General features: G+C 33.4%; 1 protein-coding gene across 1 annotated transcript; it reads right to left on the bottom strand.

Moving 5' to 3' along the window:
• Positions 1-5,163: 5,163 nt before the first annotated feature.
• Positions 5,164-20,019, bottom strand: LOC136413833 (growth arrest-specific protein 1-like). The gene is made up of 3 exons (XM_066397564.1): positions 19,906-20,019; positions 11,052-11,293; positions 5,164-6,168 (listed from the first exon to the last, which is right to left on the bottom strand). The coding sequence occupies exons 2-3, from the start codon at positions 11,286-11,288 to the stop codon at positions 5,695-5,697; spliced, it is 711 nt and encodes a 236-aa protein (XP_066253661.1). The 5' UTR covers positions 11,289-11,293; positions 19,906-20,019; the 3' UTR covers positions 5,164-5,694.
• Positions 20,020-21,856: the final 1,837 nt, after the last annotated feature.

Below are 21,856 nucleotides of genomic sequence, written 5' to 3'. Positions count from 1 at the left end.
TCATAAATATTTATTAAACTTTTCTCTTTGAAGAGGGGAACTAGCTAAGTAAGAAATCTGAAATTTTAGGAACATCTTTTCATATCAATTTCATGTTATTAGAAACTTGAAATATTTCTGAATTTATCAGTATGTTTTGGATTAGTACATTTTGCTCGTTTAAGCACTATTCGAAATTGTCCAAAATATCATTAACTTTATTTTGAGATTAGTTCTGCTTAGTCTGAGGTGCAAAAAAATGATGGAATTTTCAAAAATGTCTTTTTAATTGCCTAAACAGAAATATAACCAGTAGAAAACCTGGATTTCTGATCTGGAAGCCAGATTAAAAATCAGAATAGGTCCTCTTTTCAATTTCTCAAAGTTTTGTGTCAATTAAAAGACTCCAAGAAATGCGTTATAACATGAGTAAAATATCTAAAGGCTCATTTAAAAATCCCGGATTAATAAGAAACTGCGCCTATGAAGATTTGGGGGCGATAAGAGATTTTGAAGAAACAGATCCAAAGACAGTGTTTTCCCAATTTCTCAAAGTTCTGTATCATAACTTGAATTGCCAGTCAGCTTAGCGCAATAAAAAGTTGCAGCTATTAAAAAGTTGCAACTCGCTCCATTTTTCCTGCGACTCGATTTTCGAAAGTTAAAATGAAACCTTTCACCATTCATCGATCAATCAATCAAAATCACCCCGTATAATGGGAATAAAAAAGAAAATTTATCGCAAGGAATTTATTCCTCCATCTAGCGTTTCTGGTTACATGAAGCTCCACTAGTCTAAGCAGCTTATTAAAACTATTTGCACTCGCACGATAAATCCGGAAGAATTTTTGAGGATATTCTATTAACTCGTGATGAAGTGTGTGAAGTTGCCTTTTTAGCAACCTGCTGCTCACAACTGGATGCACCCAATAACGCTTTTGCTCTTTCCCGTAGTGAAGAGCAAGAGTGTTTGCAGCACTGATCTCTTCAAACTTTATTTTATTTTGCTATCGTGGTGCGGCAAGAAAATCACAAGTCCGCGCTAAGTCAAATTTGTCCAGAGACTTTCTTCCGTTAATCATTTTTCTATCAAATTTTCATCCCTTTCAGTGTCTCGCCAGCGTTGCAAGAAAACTCCACTTATTTGTCCCACATCATCATGCAATCAAAATTCCAATTACCCGCCTCAAAAAAATTTAATACTTAGATCCCAGATCTACCATCAATCATTGAGTTAACCGTGTCACATCTATTATTTAAAACGTACAACAACCATAGACTTAGTTAAAGGCAGGACATGCTCACGAATATGCAAACCCATGATCTTATCGGACGTGACGCGAGTCTATTTAATTTAAGCCCAAGCCTTTTCGCATTTAATTGGAGCAGAATAGAAAGTCGATGGCTTTTGAAGGCAAATTACTGGCCAATAGAGAAAATACTGTTATTAATGGAGACTTAGGAAATGTGATGATTTATCGTCTAATGTGCCATTATGTTGCTCAACCAGGCTGGGTTCTTTATAGAGCTTGCGAAAGTCGTTAAAAGACAAATCTGTTGACGAAAATCATGTCTTTATCGTTAACTAAACTTGTAATTAAAACGGCATTAAAGGCCGAATATCCGACATGCTTCTTCTGTATCTAAGAATCATATGCTGTAATAATACACAACTTAATTGACCACGAGGACCACCTTGGAAGACCTTCTGTACCGTCGACAGTGACGGATCTGTGTCCATTTTTATTTCAGCTCTTAATTTTCTGGTATTTTTCACCTCATCCACGTCAACCATTAAAATGTCTGATAACCATTATCCATCAAAATGTGAGACGCCAAACTCATGTTAGTTGGGAGTCTCCCCATGGACAATTTGAAACAGATCCGCCTGGAAACGATTATTTTGTTAGAGATTATATGAGCCACTCCGGCTCTGATTTATCATTCTGTTATTCTTATACTAGAGAGATTGGAGGACCTCATAAAAATATATTTTGACAGTAACCAACTTCCATGAGGGAGACCAATGCAGGCGAAAGATGATATTAAGGATTATTTTAATGCATTCGATGGATTCCCTCCTCGATAGGCTCTAATATAAATGTTAATTTTAGGTGCGTTCATGCAGCGATACGTATTAATCAAAGCTTGTAGTGATCTAACGGTACTGCCCATCAGGATTAAACCCATCGCCGAACTTATTTGAGTTGAGCCGGTAATAAGAAGTGAAACCAGTTGGTTGCACAACACGGGCCACTGGCAGCTTAATTTATTTTAAACGTTTTGTTAATTGCTCAATTTCCAACGTTCTCGGAAACTTAATACCATGGCGATGACGAACTCTATCACATGGGCGTCGAAAAAGTCCCATGAGGCACGAAGAATCGTCTTTGGAGATATGAAGTTGAAGGCCCTTTTCCTCTATTATTAAGTTCTTAGCATTGACAATTAGGCGCGTATAAATGAGGTCTTTGGGTATGTGCAGAAAGCTTGAATGCACAGGCCCACGCCCATGGTCATTTGTAGGTCTTAATGGTCCGGTGATGTCGATTAAACGGCACAATAACTGCGACCGACGTTTTTGCGAATTGGCGTGATGAAAAGCAATCTCATGTAAATTAGTTTTTCGGAAAAAAAGATGAAATGCGATTTTCGACGGTTTTGATATGGGGGGAAAGGGGAGGCGAATGAGAGTGTTTTCGACTTGTTTTTGCCAATATCGTGAAGATGAAAATGGAAATATTGTGTATTGTAGTTGCCTCTAAACGTCTTAAATGAATGACTCCACAAAACACGAGTTTTCAATATGTCTTGAACACGAACGTTGAATTCTAGTTTGAGCCAATTTTATCAGTAGATCGATAATTTTAGTTTTATATCTCTGGAACGGAAAACTTATTTATCACAATTTACTTATTCCCTTAGTTCGGAATGTAAACAAACTACATGGAATAATTTTCGGCTTCAAAAAATAATAGCGTTTTAAATTTGAGCTAAGTATCTCAAAAAAGAAGCAATTATTTATAATATTTCAAAAAATACTACCCTTGAAAACGCAGAACACCCAGTATCTCATTAATGAAAAAATCTGTTGTGACTTGCATAGTTGTACAGGGTGTTCAGAAATAACATAAAAATATTTTGGAAAGTGATTTTAGAGAATAAAATAATAAAAAAAGTTTTTATGAATATATTCTAAAAATTGCTTCTTAGAGGAACTAGAACCTCTTAATAGGGAAACTTTGATAATTGTTTTTCGCAATATTTTCGAAATGGTTTGCACTAAAATTATGTAATTCAATATATTTTGATAAGTTGGAATAGGAAATTTTTTTTATGCTAATAATTGCAGATTTTAGTCAGGGGTGTCACATACAGACCGTCTCCTCGGTCTGTATGTGACGTCTAACTTTTTTGTTTGTCACATTTCTTAATTTTTGAAATTAAATTACTAAATCGTAAATATTTTTAAGTAAAAAAGTTCTCTTGTTTCATCTCGTTAGGATAAACTGTTTTCCAGAAAAATGAGTTTTTATAAATCGATGCACGATTACATGGAAATCGAAATACATCTTAAATAAAGTACGTATCATTGTAATAGAAATATGTTTTTATTAGATAGCAATAATAAAACTAATATTACGAAGAATTTATCACTTTCTCACAACAAATGTTGAAAATGGCCTCCGTTCATCTTAATGCATGTTCTAAATCTTTTCTTCATAGATTTCGATGTCCACGTAATTGTGCATCAGTTTATAAAAACTTATTTTTTGGAAAACGGTCTATCTTAACGAGATGAAATAAGAGGATTCTTTTTTTACTTAAAAATATTTGCGATTCAGTAATTTTATTTCAAAAATTAAGATATGTCAAAAACAAAAAAGTTAGGGAAACATTTACATAGGAGACTCCCTGTATGTGACGCCCCTGACTAAAATCTGCAAGTTTTAACACAAAAAAAGTTTTACCATTTCAACTTATAAAAAACATCGAAAGGGGAAAATCACAATGAAAAAAATTCAATTAAAAAAATCAGTGGCGTAAAATATGGGGTTCTAGAGAAACCAAGTCAAAAACTAGTTTGCCCCAACTTAAAAACCTTATAAGTCAATAAATTCACCTACAAAATCTGAACGTAACTGATAAGACTCAGGGACGTAGGGAGGGGATGTAGGAAGGATCTAGAACAGTAATAAGATCCGGATTTTTTTTCTTTAATTTTTGAAAATTTACCTCCCGTCAGAACATCCAAAATTTGCTCACGTGTTTAATTTCGTGGTAGAAAAATCCATTTGCAAAATCTGAGGCCTATAAGAATGCTCTTAAAGATCTAGAGGCGTAGGATATCTTCATCTAATAAATCAAAGAGAATTTCAAAATTCAAACAAAATTTGAAAAACTCAAAATTGTATTTTTCGTAGAGTCGTAGGAGGGGGACGCTGTCATTGTCGCTCAAAACACGCTGTATAAAAAATCAGTGGCGTGAAGAGGGGAAATTTCAGAAACTAAATATAAAAAACTGAGTTTAACACTATCAATTTTTGTTTTGCAAGTTTGATACATAATTTCATCTAAAAGATCAACTACAAAACTTGTATTTTAGCAGAATTTCACTTGCAAATCGCTAGGCAACAACTTTACCCATTGTGGGAATATTTCAAGTTAACTAAAGCCAAATGTTAAAAATCCTAAAAATAACGATATTCAATACTCTTATTGCCTTTATTCGGTATTATTTAAGATTCATTATCTATTTAACCTCTAGATAATTGCTGATTGCAGCTAGGAAAAACACAGTTTAAACTTGGGTGTTAATTTGAAAGTGCCTTAGAATGTATCTTCAAATATCTATTGTTTGTCCATTTTTAGTGTGCTGATCAGTAAATTTGCAATGGCGACAGTCTTTTGCATATCATGCCTTTAAATACCGAAGAATATGGGTCAAATTACCATATTTCTTTTACACGGTGGGTTGACTGGGAATTGTTTACGATTCAGTGTGTCGCATAGAAAACTATGAAATTGCATGTTTATTGCTCGTACTCTTCCCTAATTGTTTTGCATGTTGAACATGCATTTTGTGACTGAATTTGGGTCATTTCATACATATGTATGATTCAGCTTAATGCCAGTTTTTGTGCAATATCTGGATGTGTACGAAATGAAAATTGCTTCAATTGCATGAAGGAATTTTATTTATGTATAAAAATATATTTGTATTTGCACGATAATTTTCATTAATCTAATGTAGGTACTACAAAATCCACGCCTATATCGTACACAATATACATTTTACATTAGGAAAACCAATCAAAAGTACAATAATTTTTCAGATTAAACAAACATTAATTTTCATAAGTAGAATAACAATAAATAATTTGTACAAAGAAAACTTACAAAACAAGAAGTGCAAGCCTGTATGTTTAGCACGTTAGGGACACTGCAATAATTTAAAGCTATATACAGCGGCAAGCTCTTCTTTGGTCTTAAGTTTCAAAATTACAATGGTTTTATATGAAACAAAATTAAGCAAACTCAGCGTCTCAGAGACCCTGGTAGTAAAAATTACATTATGCAGTTTTGTAATTAGGTACTTATAAAATAAGTAATAAACTCTCTTTAACAAATAGCAAAGTAATATCACAGTCGAAGGAAACGTTCAAAAATACTGAACTATAAAACACGAGGTAGATGCGCTCTACGCCACTGCCACTACCGTGTCCAAAGCACCAGCAAAGTCACCAAAAGCGCATTTAAAGAGAGAGTTGTGCGCACTCCCACTGACGTCAGTATCACTTGAGGGGTGTCTTCATAAGGCTTCCCAGTAATGTTGTAGTGGTGATGCGGACTGTGGAAACACAGTTTCTCCATGTTCCTCTGTATGGAGTGGCAGCTGTACTCTTCAGTACCATCGCACTTGCACATTTTCAGCTTCTGCGCTTTTTCCCTACTTCTCAAGATGTTGATGGAGTTGCGGCACTTGGGAGTGCACTTTTTACCGTGGAACATGGCCTTGCAGAGTTTCCAGTAGTAGTCGAAGGCCATGGAGCATTCCGCGTCTGCATTGCAGATTTCCTGGGCTGTTTGGCACGGTATCACTGGGTCTTCTATGATTTTCATGACGCTGGGACGGCAGATTTCGGTGCGCTTTTTCTGCTTTTCGCAGTAAGCGTCGCTGCACTCACACTGGAATAAAAAATAAGAAAATGTTAGTCCTGGATCAAATCCAAGAGAAGGTAATGTAAAGGGGCCGTTGAGTGATTAATGCAGCTGAGTGCAGCTTTTAATCACAAGAGTGTTTACGCTTTTTCAGCTTTTCGGTAAACATTCGGCGTCAATGGAAATGGGTTAAAATAATTTGCAGTGGTGTAATGACTTTTAAAAAAGATTTCAAGGTAGCATGTGGCGAGAAGAGTATTAAACTTTTTGATTTATACATCACAATGTGCTATAATATATCAATCCCATCAGGTTTTTGAGGCTGAAAAGGTTGCCAAGAAGAGAAAATTTTTATTTTTCATTTTACGAGAAAAATGTATTCTTCACGAAAGTTTTTGCTCGTTTCAAAACGATGGAATCAGTTCTCACCGTGTTAATTTTCTTTTTTGTTACAAAGAAATATGAAAAAATAGGTCCAAAAATGAATTATCGTTTTCATGGCAACCGTCATTAAGACTTATTAATAGGAGAACAAAAATAAAGAAAAAACTGCAAATAAAAATTTCACAGACAAAAAAATATTTTCTAAGTATACCATGGTAAAAAATTGCACACCATACGTTCACCTCGGCCGAAAATTGCCGATTCAGAAATAGGGATTGTGCCTGTCTCGGGACCTTACATGCTGAGATGAAACAATACTATTGAGGGAGAATGTGGTTTTCATCATAGAATACATTTTTTCGATAAATATATTGATTATCCATGATTTAATCACCCAACCATAAATAGAAATCAAATCAATTTTTCTTAATCTTATGACTCTAAAGCGTGATTAAAAATTGCTTTAAAGGCACGAATTTTCAATTGTTGAACCGGATCCATTATAATAAGAAACGCAGCGTCATCTTCATCTCAATCTATCTTAATTTCCTTTACATCTAACACGGAGCCAATAGTTAAGAATTTCTTGATTAATTTTTGTGCGTCACTTTTTGAGATATAAATATACAGAAACTTTTGATTAAATTCGTCGATTACTCGAGGAATTGCTTTATTACCTTTGCCATAGAATTATGTCAGGTAAACTCGTTGCTCTTTCGGCAACATTTTCATTTAATCTAAGTGTTGCTTACGTTTGCCATAAAAACGATCATTCATTTTCGGACCTATTTTTGATATTTCTCTGCAAAAAAAAGGAAAATTGAAACGGCGAGAACTGATTCAACCGTTTTGGAACGAGGAAAAACTTTCATGAAGAATACATTTTTCTCGTAAAATGAAAAATAAAAACTTCCTCTTCTTGGCAACCCTAACCGGGGACATACTGTGTACTCTGCGACTTAAGTAAATTATGGATGGATGTTGCCTGAGGCGCATTTGGGCACTCCCCACATTTTGCATATACCGAATGTTCTGCTGCACAGAATAATTATAATCGCCATGACGCTGGCATAGGTACTCAAAAACATTAGGCCTGCAAATGTGCTTTAGGCAAGAAAAGTCGAGAATTTTTGGGTTTTGCTAAGTCGCAAATGATAGAAAAAAAAATCTATAAAATTGAAGTTAACTCAGTCGAAAGTCGCATGAGGTAAGTTAGAACTAAACTGCGAGCCATTGCAGACAATGGACCTTTATCAATAATTTAACATAGGTTTATGAATTTGTATTCATGTATGATTAAGATGTCAAACCAGTTTCGGAATAAATTTGTTCCCAAAATTTAGTCCGTTGAAGATTGTTTTTAAAACTTTCGTTACACATTTTACTTTCATTGTGACAGAAATTAAGGATTTTTTCCCTTTTAACTGAATAGTTATTTGAATGATTTTAGAAAACATCATGAGTGCAATTAGAGGACGAAATGTTGGAGATCTGGGAGAGGTATCTCAGCTCCGCTTCCGATCATTTTCTCATCAAGTGACAAAGTAGCACTTTGCGCTCTTAAGCAGCTAGAGAAAAATTATTAAAAAAAAAACTTGGATACAACGTAGCAAACTCTTAATTATGGTTCTAGAGATGGAATTAATTGAAACGAATACATCAAAATGAGAAATAGTGAGGTAATGTATGTAGGATCCGCTCGTCAGATCGCTCTAACTCTTCTAAATGTAATTATTACTGTCTGACCAAATCGAGACACCAACGGGAAAGTCCGAATATTTGTTAGATAGTATTAGTTAAATTAGGGTTGAGGAACCGAGGGGGATTAAAAAGTGAGGTACCTCGATGTTACGCCCATGCGTATCGTACCTGAGTTCGAGTGATTCTCGGCTGTTGCTGGGTTCTCCCAGTAACCTCCTAGAATCTGTGTCACGGAAAAAACCCAAAAAGCGAACATCTCTTTGTTTGAACCAAGGAAGAAGGGCCGGAGGATGGTTGCTAAGGGCTCAAACAAAGGATGGTTCGTGGTGCTGGCTCGCAGCAGCCAGATGTTGTAACGGTCGCTGGCCTCTACTCGAGGTACGACACTGGTTTATTACCCCCAGGTTTAATATTTAAGATTTGTGACAAGGAGAATCGCTCTCTTTGATATCCGGAGTGAACGACGAACTAAGTGACGCGAGTTTTTACTAATTAAGTTACCATTTAAGCTTCGTATTGTACCCTATCCCAATTATACATAAACCCTAGACAACCGAATAAAAGATAAATCCCACATGTATATTGAAAAATGTTAAATTTAATAACTTCTTATCTGGCATTTACATGTAGAATGAGGTTGGATTTCTAGTTTAAAAAATTCAAATTTTGCAGTCCTACTTCAAGTTCTACCTCCACGAACAAATATTTGGATAATCTTCCCAAATAAGATAAGTTATTAGTTCAAAAAAGCAGTTTTTTGCCCTCCAAAATGTGGATTCACACTTCATGAGTTTCAGTGGTATCCTTGAACCTCGCTTCCATATTTCATTTTACATATAGATCTTTAAAAATCTTAAGATAGTTCCAATATCTTCTTCCCAAAATTCTAATTCATGTTTCATGTTAATAATATTTTCCAGGTAAACGAGGAACTTATAATACTTAAATTATATTTTTTAAAAAAGCTTATGAACTGACCCATTAGAAGCCCTAGTTTTGATTTGAAGTTGTTTCAAAGTCTTTGGAAGAGGGACAATAGAGTATTGCGGGAAGTAACTAATTGGAAATCTCATGACATTCACGTGCAGACAATGAGGCTGAATTTCCTGATTGAATTTTGGTTCTAATATGGAATTTCTTCTGTTTTATTGTGGTTCCAAAATAGCCAAAATATTTTTGATAGTTTATCAAAACAAATTTAAAGTTGAAATTTTTCGAAACATTTACTTTGCCCTTAAACTGATTATTATAACAGTTAATGTAATTCATTAGCGAGGCAATAATAAAGTCAAAATTTTCAAAATTTCGTGAACATTGGCCCAAAGTTTATCCGGTGACACTTCTACATTCCAGGAAAATTCTACTTGTCAATTCTTCAATACTTCCAAGTGGAGTTCTAAACAATTTAGTTTGTAAATAACGCTATAAAAATGTCTAGTGGACTGAAATCTGGAGATTGTGTTGGCCATTGTAATATACCTCTTCTGCCAACCCATTTTCCGGAAATTGTTCATTGAGCCATTTTCGAATCAGCCTTTATTATTGCCTTGCTAATAATAGCTCACATTTTGAGCACTTAAAAAATGATTTATTTGATCTCAATAAGCAATTTGCACTACTACGCATTGTTCTTCCCAATTCCCGACTGCGTTAACCGATTTCAGTTTCCTTCGTATAATTATATAGAATCATTACATTTCGCTTGCAATGATTTGTGACTCGATGGGGGGTGCCATTTTCAATATCAAAGTTAGGATAGTGAGGGGTGAGGGAGCGACTGATACAATTCTCTCTAATGTGAAATTAAACTTCTCCCTAGATATCTAAATAGACTTTTTAAACAATTTTTTAAATGTTCCTCCCAATCAAGAGGTATTACGGGGAGGTATTATTTTGAAATGAACACCCTGCACAATAACTATATAAACCTGGAAGATATTAAGAAGAAGCAGGAATCAGATTTTTGGAAAGAAGGCATTGAAACTATTTTGAGATTATTCTAATGATTTGCATGTTAAATAAAATCTTAACAATGTTTAAAGCTACTACTGAAACGTATGCAGTTTGACTCCACATTTATGATGTTTTATGATGATGTGAATTTATACTTCACAAATTATAATACAGGGTGGCAATTTGAAATGACTTGATTGGAAAAAGTCCAATTGAATGGCCATCTACATACCCAGACATAACGCCATTCGATTTTCCTTTGTGGGGTTACTTAAAATTCGTTGTTTTCAAAATGCGACCTCAGTTAATAGAGCAATTTCAAGAAATTCAAGAATGCTAAGCTATTCCCAGCGAAAGATTTACAAATATATGTATATCAACAGAGGCCCAATTATTGTCTCCAAAATAATGAAAATCATTTCAATCAATCAATCAAATGCTGACATCTATTAAATTAATAATCATTTAAATATTATATTTATTTATTTTTTTAATTATTTTATTAATTATATTAATTTATAATTAATAATTTTTTCTCAATCAACCGAAAACTAGTTGAGGTGGCCGGAGATGAGGAGGTACGCATGCGAGAAAGTACGATTTATTTTTTTATCACTGGGTATACGTTTCAAAGATTTAAATATTCTAATTTCGAACAATTTTTCCATATCTTGTTCGCGATTCATTTTATTATAAATAAATCCCTAACTTGGGCATGAAGGCAGCAACAACAATTCAACACTTCTAAAATTCACATATTACTTTTGAATGCGCTTGGGGTTATCATAACAAAATTAGAATTGTAGCAAAAGTAATCCTGAATATTTGTCTCACTTATAATAATATAATAAGTAATAATATTACTAACTTACCTCCATAAGGGCCTTTCCTTCCTCAGTAGAAACTAACACCACCAACGAATCAAAGCAAACTTTGGGACAGTACGTGTACTCAGGGTTCTGTAGGATTGAGGAACATCCAGTAAGGTATCGATGAAGGGAGGAGGCACAGCCCTCTCGATACATGCACTTCAAGCGGGCTTCTTCGCAAGGGATGGCCGATCCAAGAGTGCCTAAGGCAGCCATCACTGGTACCATTAGAAACCACATAACGACTGAAACAAAAAAAATACTTTGAAGGATGTTTTTGACACAGCTAAATTTCAACCATTATTTTAACTTCTAAATTTTTAAAGAAGAGATCACTCATTGGATCTTTGTCATATGACCTCTCCATTATCCAATTTATTGAAACTTTTAAGAATATTCCATATCACCCATTATTTGGAGCTGCAGATATGAAATCTGTCTATTTAAGGCTGATGCCATGCACGATGGAGTTTTTGGGTAATTTGAAAATGCTTCAAAGTATGGCTGCAAATCATTAAATTCCCTATTAATATACAGGGTGTTTTGGGGGAAATTGGGGAGGAGTGTGTAAAATAGGTGTAAAAATACATCTTTTGAAGGTAAACAATGTTTTAAATTTCACCTGTGGCGTCTCCATTCGTGTCACATTTTAAAACAAAAAATATGATACGCTACTGATTGAAAAAGAAAGAAGAAATAATTTTCTGAATGTTTCATATTTCTGCGTATATTTTTCATAACGTTAAATGTTTTCATGAAAAAAATAACAACATTTGCTAACTAATACCATTTTTTACAATTAAAACCACAAGACTAAATTAGGTACATAACGTTACTTATAAAAGAACAATTAAATAAGGGGTTAAAAATATCTTACACCTGCCCAATCCTATTTCGCATATTATCGTCCTCTCTTCAAAAAATTCCTGGTGTATTTTGTATTGCGTTAAACTAATGAATTATGCGATTTCTCCGTTGCAGATTATTGCGTTTTATTTTTTGCCGTTTTTTTTTTTTATTCTTTTTATTCACAGAAATGTGAAGCATTCAGAAAATTATTTTTCCTTTTTTTGAACCAGTGGTGTATCACATTTTTCATATGAAATGTTGAGGGTCAAATTAATGGAGACGCCACTGGTGAAATCGAAAACATTTTTTCCCCTTAAAAGATGTGCCTCTATACCTGTTTTACGTTCTCCAAATTTCATAAAAATATTTAATGCCGGAACGGACTAGGAAGAAATTTAATTTTTTTCATCACCCTGTATTTCGGACAGGAAGCGAAAACGGGCCCGTGTTTGAATGAACTTTATTTCTTATTTCGGTCACAGGAACCTACAGTAAGCAAGTTGGCAGGCTTTTTTTCGGAACACATTCTGAAACACCCTGTATAATATGAACAACCAAATTTTTGGATTTTCCAACAAATCTCTCATGGAAATTTCTCCAGCATATTCGTGTCTATAATTAAACGACGCAATCTGCTTATTTTCTTAGGCATCGACTTATTTCTCAGCTGCCATAATCGTTTGGATTCAACATTTTAATTCTGATTTTATGGGCCATAAATTACAAGCTGTCACCGAGCCACCGATATCTAATTAACTTGATTAGATTTTTATTGAACAAGTACTTTTCAACATCTCAGTTCAATGGCTTTCGATTTCTGGGAACTTATACAATTTTCTAGCTAGGTAACGGCTTATAATGGTGATTTACACTTGTGATTGAGCAACATGTTTGTTACAAGCATCACCAGGATTTATCGTAATCCGTTTGTCTGAAATGTTACAGACAATTAGTCAACAAAAGATTTCTAAACTGTACCACCAGTAAATATGATTTAATGTCTTTCTTTTGAATTGCTTCTCGTTAATAAAACGAGAAATTCCATTGATTGATGTTTTTGATTTAAATAGACGCACAGTTGTGAGCTAGAAAATTGTTTAAGTTAGTAAAAGGGGGACTGACTATAGAAAAAAAACCATCCTTTAGATGTTAAATCTACTAAAACATCTCTACAGCCCAACGTGATTCATAGATTTATACTAAATATCTCAGAAACTGTAGGAGCTGTGAGGTAAATATTAAAAGAATTTTTAAACCGTACTTTAAACTTCACACTGTATGCAAAAAATAAGGTGTTCCTCTTTATAGAAGGTGACAGAGTGTGCCAGAGGTCGATCTCTTTTACTATGAGGCCAAAAAGTAAAGTATGAAGGTGGTAGGAACAAGTATTGCATATATTTTGAAATTAAAGGGGAACATACAGTGTGTCTCAAAAAAGCGTTTTTATTTTTCCAAGTGGGATGTTGTATGACATTTATATTTAAAATCACGTTATAAACTGACCAACCTTATAATTAAAACGAATTAATTTTGGCAAAATTTAATTTAGAAAAAAACGCAGAAAATTCTTACTAAACCGTAACTAATTAGTCTGGACAATATTCGCCGGAAAATGAATGAATTATTATTTAAATCTCGTTTAGTAGGGATTAAAATTCATTTTGCAGCTGAGATTAAAAAGTTAATATGTATTAATTTCTAATCAGGGATCGTTCCTTTCCAAGAAAAATTATCCATAAGGTGTCCCTGCAATTGTTTACAACATTTACGTTTCCTTAATTGGACGGTTAGGCTACAGAAATAATCTGAACAGAGTATACATATAACTGCGCTTATAGATAAAGCATATTATGCGTCTATTAAGCAGTTGGCAAACTTATTCTGAAACTCTGTATATACATATATATATTCTGAAAATGCTGGTAGCCTTCACATTTCTCCATTTTAATTTTTTTTGGATTTGGTTCGTATGGAACTTACGGTAAATCAATAAAAAAACCTGAACAGTGCCATACACTATTAAAATCTGATTTAAAAAAATTACTAGAGACCAAACAGTATTAAATGAAAAAATAATTTTAACAACCCTTAGAAAAAGCACCATCCTGTAGATTTTCACAAACACTTTTGTGGTCTAATTGTACACCTTCAGCAGTCAGTAAAATTCCGGAATTAGACATTAACACTAAATATTTCGGAAATCATGCATTCTCTGACTCTCAAATATATTCTCACTTGTACTACCATTAGTATATGAATTATTTCGGGAAATTTATCTTATTATTACTCTAATTTGGGTTAATTTTCCACAGCCGAATGAAAACGAGGGGTTTTCACATAAAATCAGTATTCAAAAAATTTCGAAATCATATAAATTTATTTTTCTGCAAATTAGCTAATTTCTGATTATGTTTAAACCTCAATATACACAGCTCAACGATGTAGCTAGGGAGGCAGCTGGAACCAATTAGCAACTGTATATTAATTTCAGTTAAAATTAACTAATTTTAGTTTATTTTCCTCTATTTCATGTGGAATTAATTAGCCGATATTACATAATTAATTTCTCTAACTAAACCAGAACTAATTACTGACCTTTCTTAAAATAGAGACTATCCAATTAACTTGGACGAGTTTCACCGGAAAGTTATGTAACGAAAATAGTTGCCTCTAATTGAGACCATGAAGTCCCGGAATAGAAAAGTTTGTAACAAAAGTTATTTAGAAAATACCATATTCGTTATCAAATTTTGAAGAGCTGCATTTCCGTAAGAGTAAGTTCTTGTAAAGCAATTTATAAGCATAAGTACAATCTTTTGACGAGAATTTTTCATTTCCGGAATATCGGTTACATTTTTATAAACACCCTATACATCCGCCCTTAACTAATTGACTTGACCTTGAAATGCAAAGAAAAACTGAATTCCCCACCTTTTTCCACTTGGAATATTTTTCAGTTTGGTTTTAGTTGAATCATTTAGATCAGCTTTACTAATTAACTAAAAGCCACAAGTCTGGACAATGAAATTATTCAGTCTGTGGTCCTTCTTGCAGCAGTTATCAATTAAGTAAGTTTTACTAATTCCAACCAGATGTTAAATAATTCATGAATCTCTGAATCACCTAATTAACTTGTACGCCCTGAAATCCGTCGAATAAAATCTCTTGCTGAAGACTCTTCTTGCAACTACGATTTACTAATTATTAAACTTTACTAAACTTATTAGGAAAAAAAATGAATTTTGGATTTCTTTGGCCTGAAGGAACATTCTAATTCCCTCACCGTTCTTGTAACTGAGTCAAGCTAAATTTAATTCACCGGGTAACTAATTTTATAAATTCTAATCATTTTCATAGAATTTTTGCATTTTCTTTGCTGAGCTCAGTTGATTAACTGATCGCTATTTATTCTGGCCTCTGGAGCTATAACACTGTAGATCTACAGGGTGTTTACCTTCTAATATCTCAAGATGTAATGCCCATAGGGACTTGTATCAAGATGCGTTTTTTTCATAAAACATGTAGGAAAACATAAATTTAGTCATAAATAAATTTAATACTGGGTGATAAAAAACTTATGCTCCTCTAAAGAGAGTTCACCTAGCGCTGACAACGCCCTGTACAATGTGCATCCAAAACGTAAACGGATTCTGATTTCTCGTCTCTAAAAACTCCCTGATACGACATTTTGGTTAGATAGTAGCATTACTAACAAAGTAAAGCTTTTTTTAATTTTCACTTTGACATCCTGTATTTTGAAAACCGTCCACTTTTTAACGAAGATAAATTGAGTTAAATTGTCGTTTTCGCCCCAGAAATTTGTAATACAAATTTTTACAGACCTTTTAAAGACACCTTGTATATGGAACCCCATCTCAGTTAACTTGATCTGAATTAACACTAGCAAATGCAGCATTTTGACTACTGCTTCTAGTTGTTGATAACTTTTTAACTAATTAACCTAATAAGGATTCTTGATTAACCTTCGAATTAACCTAAACTAACCCAAAACAAAAAAATGACCTTTTAGGCTTCACAAATCATCGCAGCTAACATGCTTTTATTTTTTCCCACTTATTTGATCAGATCAAACAATTAAATTAACCGGAATGAACCTGACAGGAAATTTGCGTTAACGTGAACTGTTTTTGAACATTTCTGGTTACAGAAATAAAATTTTGTTTTCAGTTAACTTCAGCTTTAGCTACTTGCTGGGTTTTCTGGACAGACCTCTGTGTGTCCTCGCATCACCTTAAACCAAACTAAAATCTTGTTAAGGTGTTCTGACCATTTTTCGAACTTTCTCAAATCGATGTAAACATCAGGAAATCGGAGGAAATTCTCAGCTTGATTCCCAACATTAAAAAGGCACCAGCAGCAAAGTAGATTGTGATTGTTAACGGTTTCCTGGTGCATATTTCCTTAATTGACCATTAAGAAACGGTAGAAACGGAAATAGAAGAGATAAGCTGACCAATAAAGCCTCAATAAAAGAAATGAAAGAATTTGATTTTTTGAATATCATCCAAGCTTTGAATGAACTTAAAACGGTCTCCGATTTTTAAAGGCGTTTCAAGACGAATTCTCACCTATTGATGAATACTGTTGTTCCTTAACAGCTAAAAGGAAAATTGCGAAAATTTCTCAAGAAACATTGCGATAAGCTTCAAAACAAGGTCACAAAATTGAAATGAAAACTCGCGCAAAAATTATCATTTCTTAGGGCTCTACGAGGATTTCACATCGAAATCATCGCTTTGCTTCCCTTGCATCCTCTCCCCCACTCTCCAACCCCTCACCCTTCCAAACCGATTTCCCTGGTGTGGGAGGTCAAACCAAAAGAAATTTCGTGCTTCCAACGAATTTCACTGTAAAAACCACCATTTCTGATTCAGAGCGTTTGGAATTCTCCTCTAGACTAACCATAACATAAAACACTTACTAACATAAAATTAATATTAGGCTAACCGAGGTACTAAATTTCATTTTACTGAGAAATTCATTTAAAAATTCCATTTAACTTTATGCCGGACTTAGGGGCTCTGAAACAAAATTGTACTCATCAGGTTCTAAAATTTAATGGTACATATTATTTACCTAATGATAATCGGAACTACGTCAGCAATGTAAAGTAGCCAACAGTGACCAACGGGAACTTTCTAGTGAAAGTAATTTGATATTAAATAAAACTATATCACACAGGATAATGTTGATGCATAACTAGAGGTCGTCCAGTGCAAAAACCGATCCACGTCATAAACTATGTAATTTCATTGCCAACGTTCATGTTCAAAATACGAAAAGTTTTCAACGAGGAATTCATGTCAAGGTAAATAATAACTACGCGGATAACCTGAAACCAGTACTTGGACCTAAGGGTAATATTTTATTAAACATTATCCGTTAACGTTTAATAAAATATTTAAAGTTAACATCAAGGTAAATAATAGAAATGTTAACAGCAATGTTGGCAAGAATGCGCAGTGTCACCAAATTTCTCGTTTGTTTGTACGTTTTGACATTACGCTTCCCGGATTTCGCCATTTTTGTTTTGTTGTGACGGTTGCGTTTGCTTAAATACCACTTAATTTTTCGCCGTATTCCATCAAAGTTCCCGTTTTATCGGTAATTTCTTTACCACAAACTGTTTTTTTAAGAACAGAGGCTTGCGTGAATATATTCCACGTTTGTCATTAGTGTTTTTCGATATGCCGAAGCAGTTTAAGAGCTGGTGTGAGGAGTTTTTTGAACGGAAAAGGAACAACATGGACCATTTGTTGCCATTAAATGCTGTCAGAGAAGTATATTTGTAATTTTTAGTAAATTTCGCAGATTACATACTAATTTGGTTATTCGTAGCGAGTAGCTGCAGCATACTGAATTAATTATGCTGCACCAAACAAAACCGCTTAATTTTAGCGTTATAACGTGCATCGGTTTTTGTACTGGCCGACCTATAATATCACCTTTGCTAGTATCATATGGGTTCTAAAAATTGTACCAAATACGGGATGATTCAATTAAGATATGTAGTTTTTACAGGTCCTTGAGCACGGAATGCACTTCTACTAAGCCATTAAAATCAGTTTTTTAGTTTTTTATACTGAGCGACTCTAAATTCTCCCCTGTTAATTTTTTATCAAATTATTTTTCTATAATTCAAAAGCAACATTAAATAGGACAAAAAAAATTCAGTGTTTAATTATGTCTCTAAATGTTGTTTGAGTCATCAGTAGAGCAAAGAGGCCATTTAATTAAAGGTGTTTCGAAACTGCATTTAATGGTGTAGTACGATTTAAAATCGATCTATTAGTTTTTGAGAAAGAGCTAGAAATAGAAAAGAAATGTAAACGGTGCAATACAAATTCAATTTCATAGTACATAAACAACAAAAAAGACTTGTTTGTTTTTAAGAGATAAAAAATAATAAAATAATATAATTTATAATAATAGCAATAATAATAAAGTAACAAATTTTTCATTGACCAATCAAGGCGGCATGGTAGTTTCAACCAGCATAAGTAAAAATGAACACAGTCTCAACTTTTTCTTCTAACACACGTATAACTACACAAATTATTAGCACTTTTGGACACTACCTAACAATTTATAAAAATAATTGTAATAAAACTGTTTGCAAGTACAGAATCAAAAACAAATTTTGATTATTATTATTAATTATGTTAATTCTTATTATTTGTTATTTCCTATTAACAAACAAGTATTTTTTATCATTTATATACTATGAAACTGAGTTGCATGATTTATATTTATTTTTTCTACTTATAGAGCTTTATGTCAAGAACTAATCGATTGATTTCAAATCGCATTACACCATTAAATGTAATTTTGAAACACCTTTAATTTGAAGTCACTTGACTCATGCCTAAATTTTAAAAATTCCTAATTTTGCCATACCGGTGACGTAAACAATATTTAGAAAAATAAACACAATGATATTTTTTTTTTTAATAAATTCTGCTTTTGGATAAAAAAAAGTCGCATAGTATTATACCATGTGACTCTAAATTGTCTCCCCCTCTTCCACTAACTTTTTAACATTTTTTTTTTAATTCAAAAGCAACACTAAATAGCACAAAAAATCAGCCATTTTAAGCTATCGGGAACGTAAGCAACATTTAATTTGAATACGATAATTTCTTAATTGAATATAATTAAGAAAACAAACAAACGTAAAAAGATAGTACATTTTATCCTATTTAATGCTGCGTTTAAATTTTTCAAAAATAATAAATAATTTGTTAAATGTTAACAGCGAGGTTAGAATTTAAAGTCACAAGATCAAAGAAAACGAAAACACTATAAGAGCATAATATTGAGTGGATCGCTTTTCTGCAGCGTGGGAAATAAAATATAGGAAAACTGTTTGCTTTGGTGATTACTGACTCATTTTGTCTCTGACACGTGTATAAAACCGAGGATCTTAAGACAAATTACTAAGTTTATGACTTCGATAATATTAAGCAAGTAAGAAACATTTCTCAGAACCTTTTGAACAGTGTTTATTCGCCGGCACTAAAAGACATTGACGTCAAGAGTAATTATTCTTAAGGATCAATTAACACTACATCAAGACTTAAAGGAAATTTCAGAAAAATTACTAATACTAAGGCGATATCAAAACAGCAGGAAAAATTCCATACTAAATCAGCTGTTAAAAATAATCTTAATAACCAATGGTTCCAGACGAGTTCATTTTTATTAGAGAAGATACCCAACGATCCATATAATCTCTGCTTGACCTACTAAAATGTGATAATCATTTGTGTTAGATGATCCGACTGCACATTTTCATGACTTAAAAACAAGAGCAAATAGTAATCATCATCCACAAATAAAAATTACAATTATACAAATACCAGTTAAATAATACCTGTTGCTACGGCAGTTGAGAGATAATTTTGATTCTAAAAAATAAATTGGTATTATTTAAAATTTCAAAATCTGACCAAAAACATTGCAAAAAAATACCGAGGAGGTGACTTACCGTTTTGAAATTCAAATTAATCGAGAATAACACATGCTATAGTAAGAAGAGGTGTCAGGGATTATGAGGTTCAAGAACGACTAAGCAGTTTTACCTTACATGATTGTACGAATAATTCCTCAATGAAAAACTTTTATTTGCTTTATGCGACAAACAGTAACAGTGGCGTGGCAAAGAGATAAAGCTGGCTAAGCACCGATAGCTCCGTAAAACACTAATATCACTTTATCTGTTCGTATCACCTACTTTCGCTCTTTTACTGTATATAATTAAAATTTATATGTACCGCCTTGTCATACATTTTTTCTAAAAAAAATCTCTCAACTCCAGGCTTTAACAGCACACCGCCACTTCATCAATAATCCTGCAGGAACTGCTTGGGACCGACAAAACTGTTTTCCCAGTCGAGGCACCAATGTCGAAATCCCCCAATGACTATGGTAGTACTACTAACATTTCAAAGCAACAGGGTACTACGTGACCCACATCACGGTTACATTAAAATTCACTTTTCAAAAAAAAGTACCTACGTAATCAAAGATAAAACTATGTTTACTAAACATTGCAAATCAGCATTGCAGAATTTCTATATTACAGCATCATAGTACTGTATTGTCTGTTGAGGTATTTAACTTTGACAAGTTTTACAAGAGTTTCCAGCGCAAACTTATTACCATTGAACAATATGAGAAATAATGTTCATCATGCTGAGGATATCAAATGTCGAAAGCTGTAAGGTGAAGGTCGGCGATAAAGGAGGCGAAGTTCAGAGTGACTTAATGGTTTTGTTCATTTTCGCAAGTTTCATATCGTTTTACCTAAATTTTTGCTTAAGTGAAGGTATTGAATAAGGAAAGGTAACAGATTAGTCAAGCAGGATTGGTAAAGGAGGGTAATCTCAGAAGGGTCAATTGTAACTAATATGAACTTATAATAATAGCTTGATTTCAGTGAAAAGAAAGAGAAAAACACAGATTAAAGATAAATGTGGTAATTTATCCCCTATGAGGAGGGCAAACAGGAGAATGAGTTAGCAGGATGATAGAATCAGTAGACGAAGTCAAAATATTAAAAGTGTGAGATGGAGGGGAAAGAGGAGAGGTTTGATAAATATGGGAAGAAACGATCAGAAATCACATTTTTTTCCACTTCTTAAATTTGTTTCGTTCAAAAACTTGCGAAAAAATTAAATGATCTGAAAATTTGAAGGGTATCTTAATGAATAGGTCACAAAACATACAAATTATGATGAATGTCCAAAAATGAAATAAAATATGATTTTCGCAGTAGACGTAATGCACTTTTCGTTATCTACCCTTGAGATATCGACTTACAGGGAATTCGTGGCTTATGGCAATAAATGGATTATGTAAAATATTGATAGCAATTCCCTTAGCCATTCAATATGAAACTTATGTATTGTTGCAATACTTCATTTACTTTTAGTAGAGATTGCAACATATTATTTTTGCATTAACTCGCAAGTGGAATTCTCCACCAATGTGATTTTGATGGTTTACTTTAGGATTCTTTTCTACAGGATGATTGATTAACAATGGGAAAACCGAAAGCTGGAGATACAACACGTTAAATAGTAACGGTTGGAGAAAATAGGCTTTATCCAAAAGTTGAGTTTCAGATATATACAGGATGTTAAAAGTTCAAATTTTAATTCATTTTTTTGCCATTATTTTGATAATATCTAGGTAATAAATTCAAATTTTAATTTTCAACACCCTATATATATCCGAAACTATCAACTTTCGGATAAGCCACATTTTCTCCAATCGTCACCATTCGACGTGTATCATCTCTAGCTTTCGGTTGTGCCATTGTTAATGCATCACTCCGTATATGTTTCAAACAGTTTGGGAATAAAACTTCATCCAGGGCTTGTTGCAGCTTCACGGCTTGCACACTATTCTCAGTAAAAGCTAATTGATAATATTCG

Source organism: Euwallacea similis, chromosome 15, assembly GCF_039881205.1.
Source record: "Euwallacea similis isolate ESF13 chromosome 15, ESF131.1, whole genome shotgun sequence".
NCBI lineage: Eukaryota > Metazoa > Arthropoda > Insecta > Coleoptera > Curculionidae > Euwallacea > Euwallacea similis.
The sequence above is the reverse complement of the archived record's forward strand: the minus strand, read 5'-3'. Positions and strand labels throughout refer to the sequence as shown.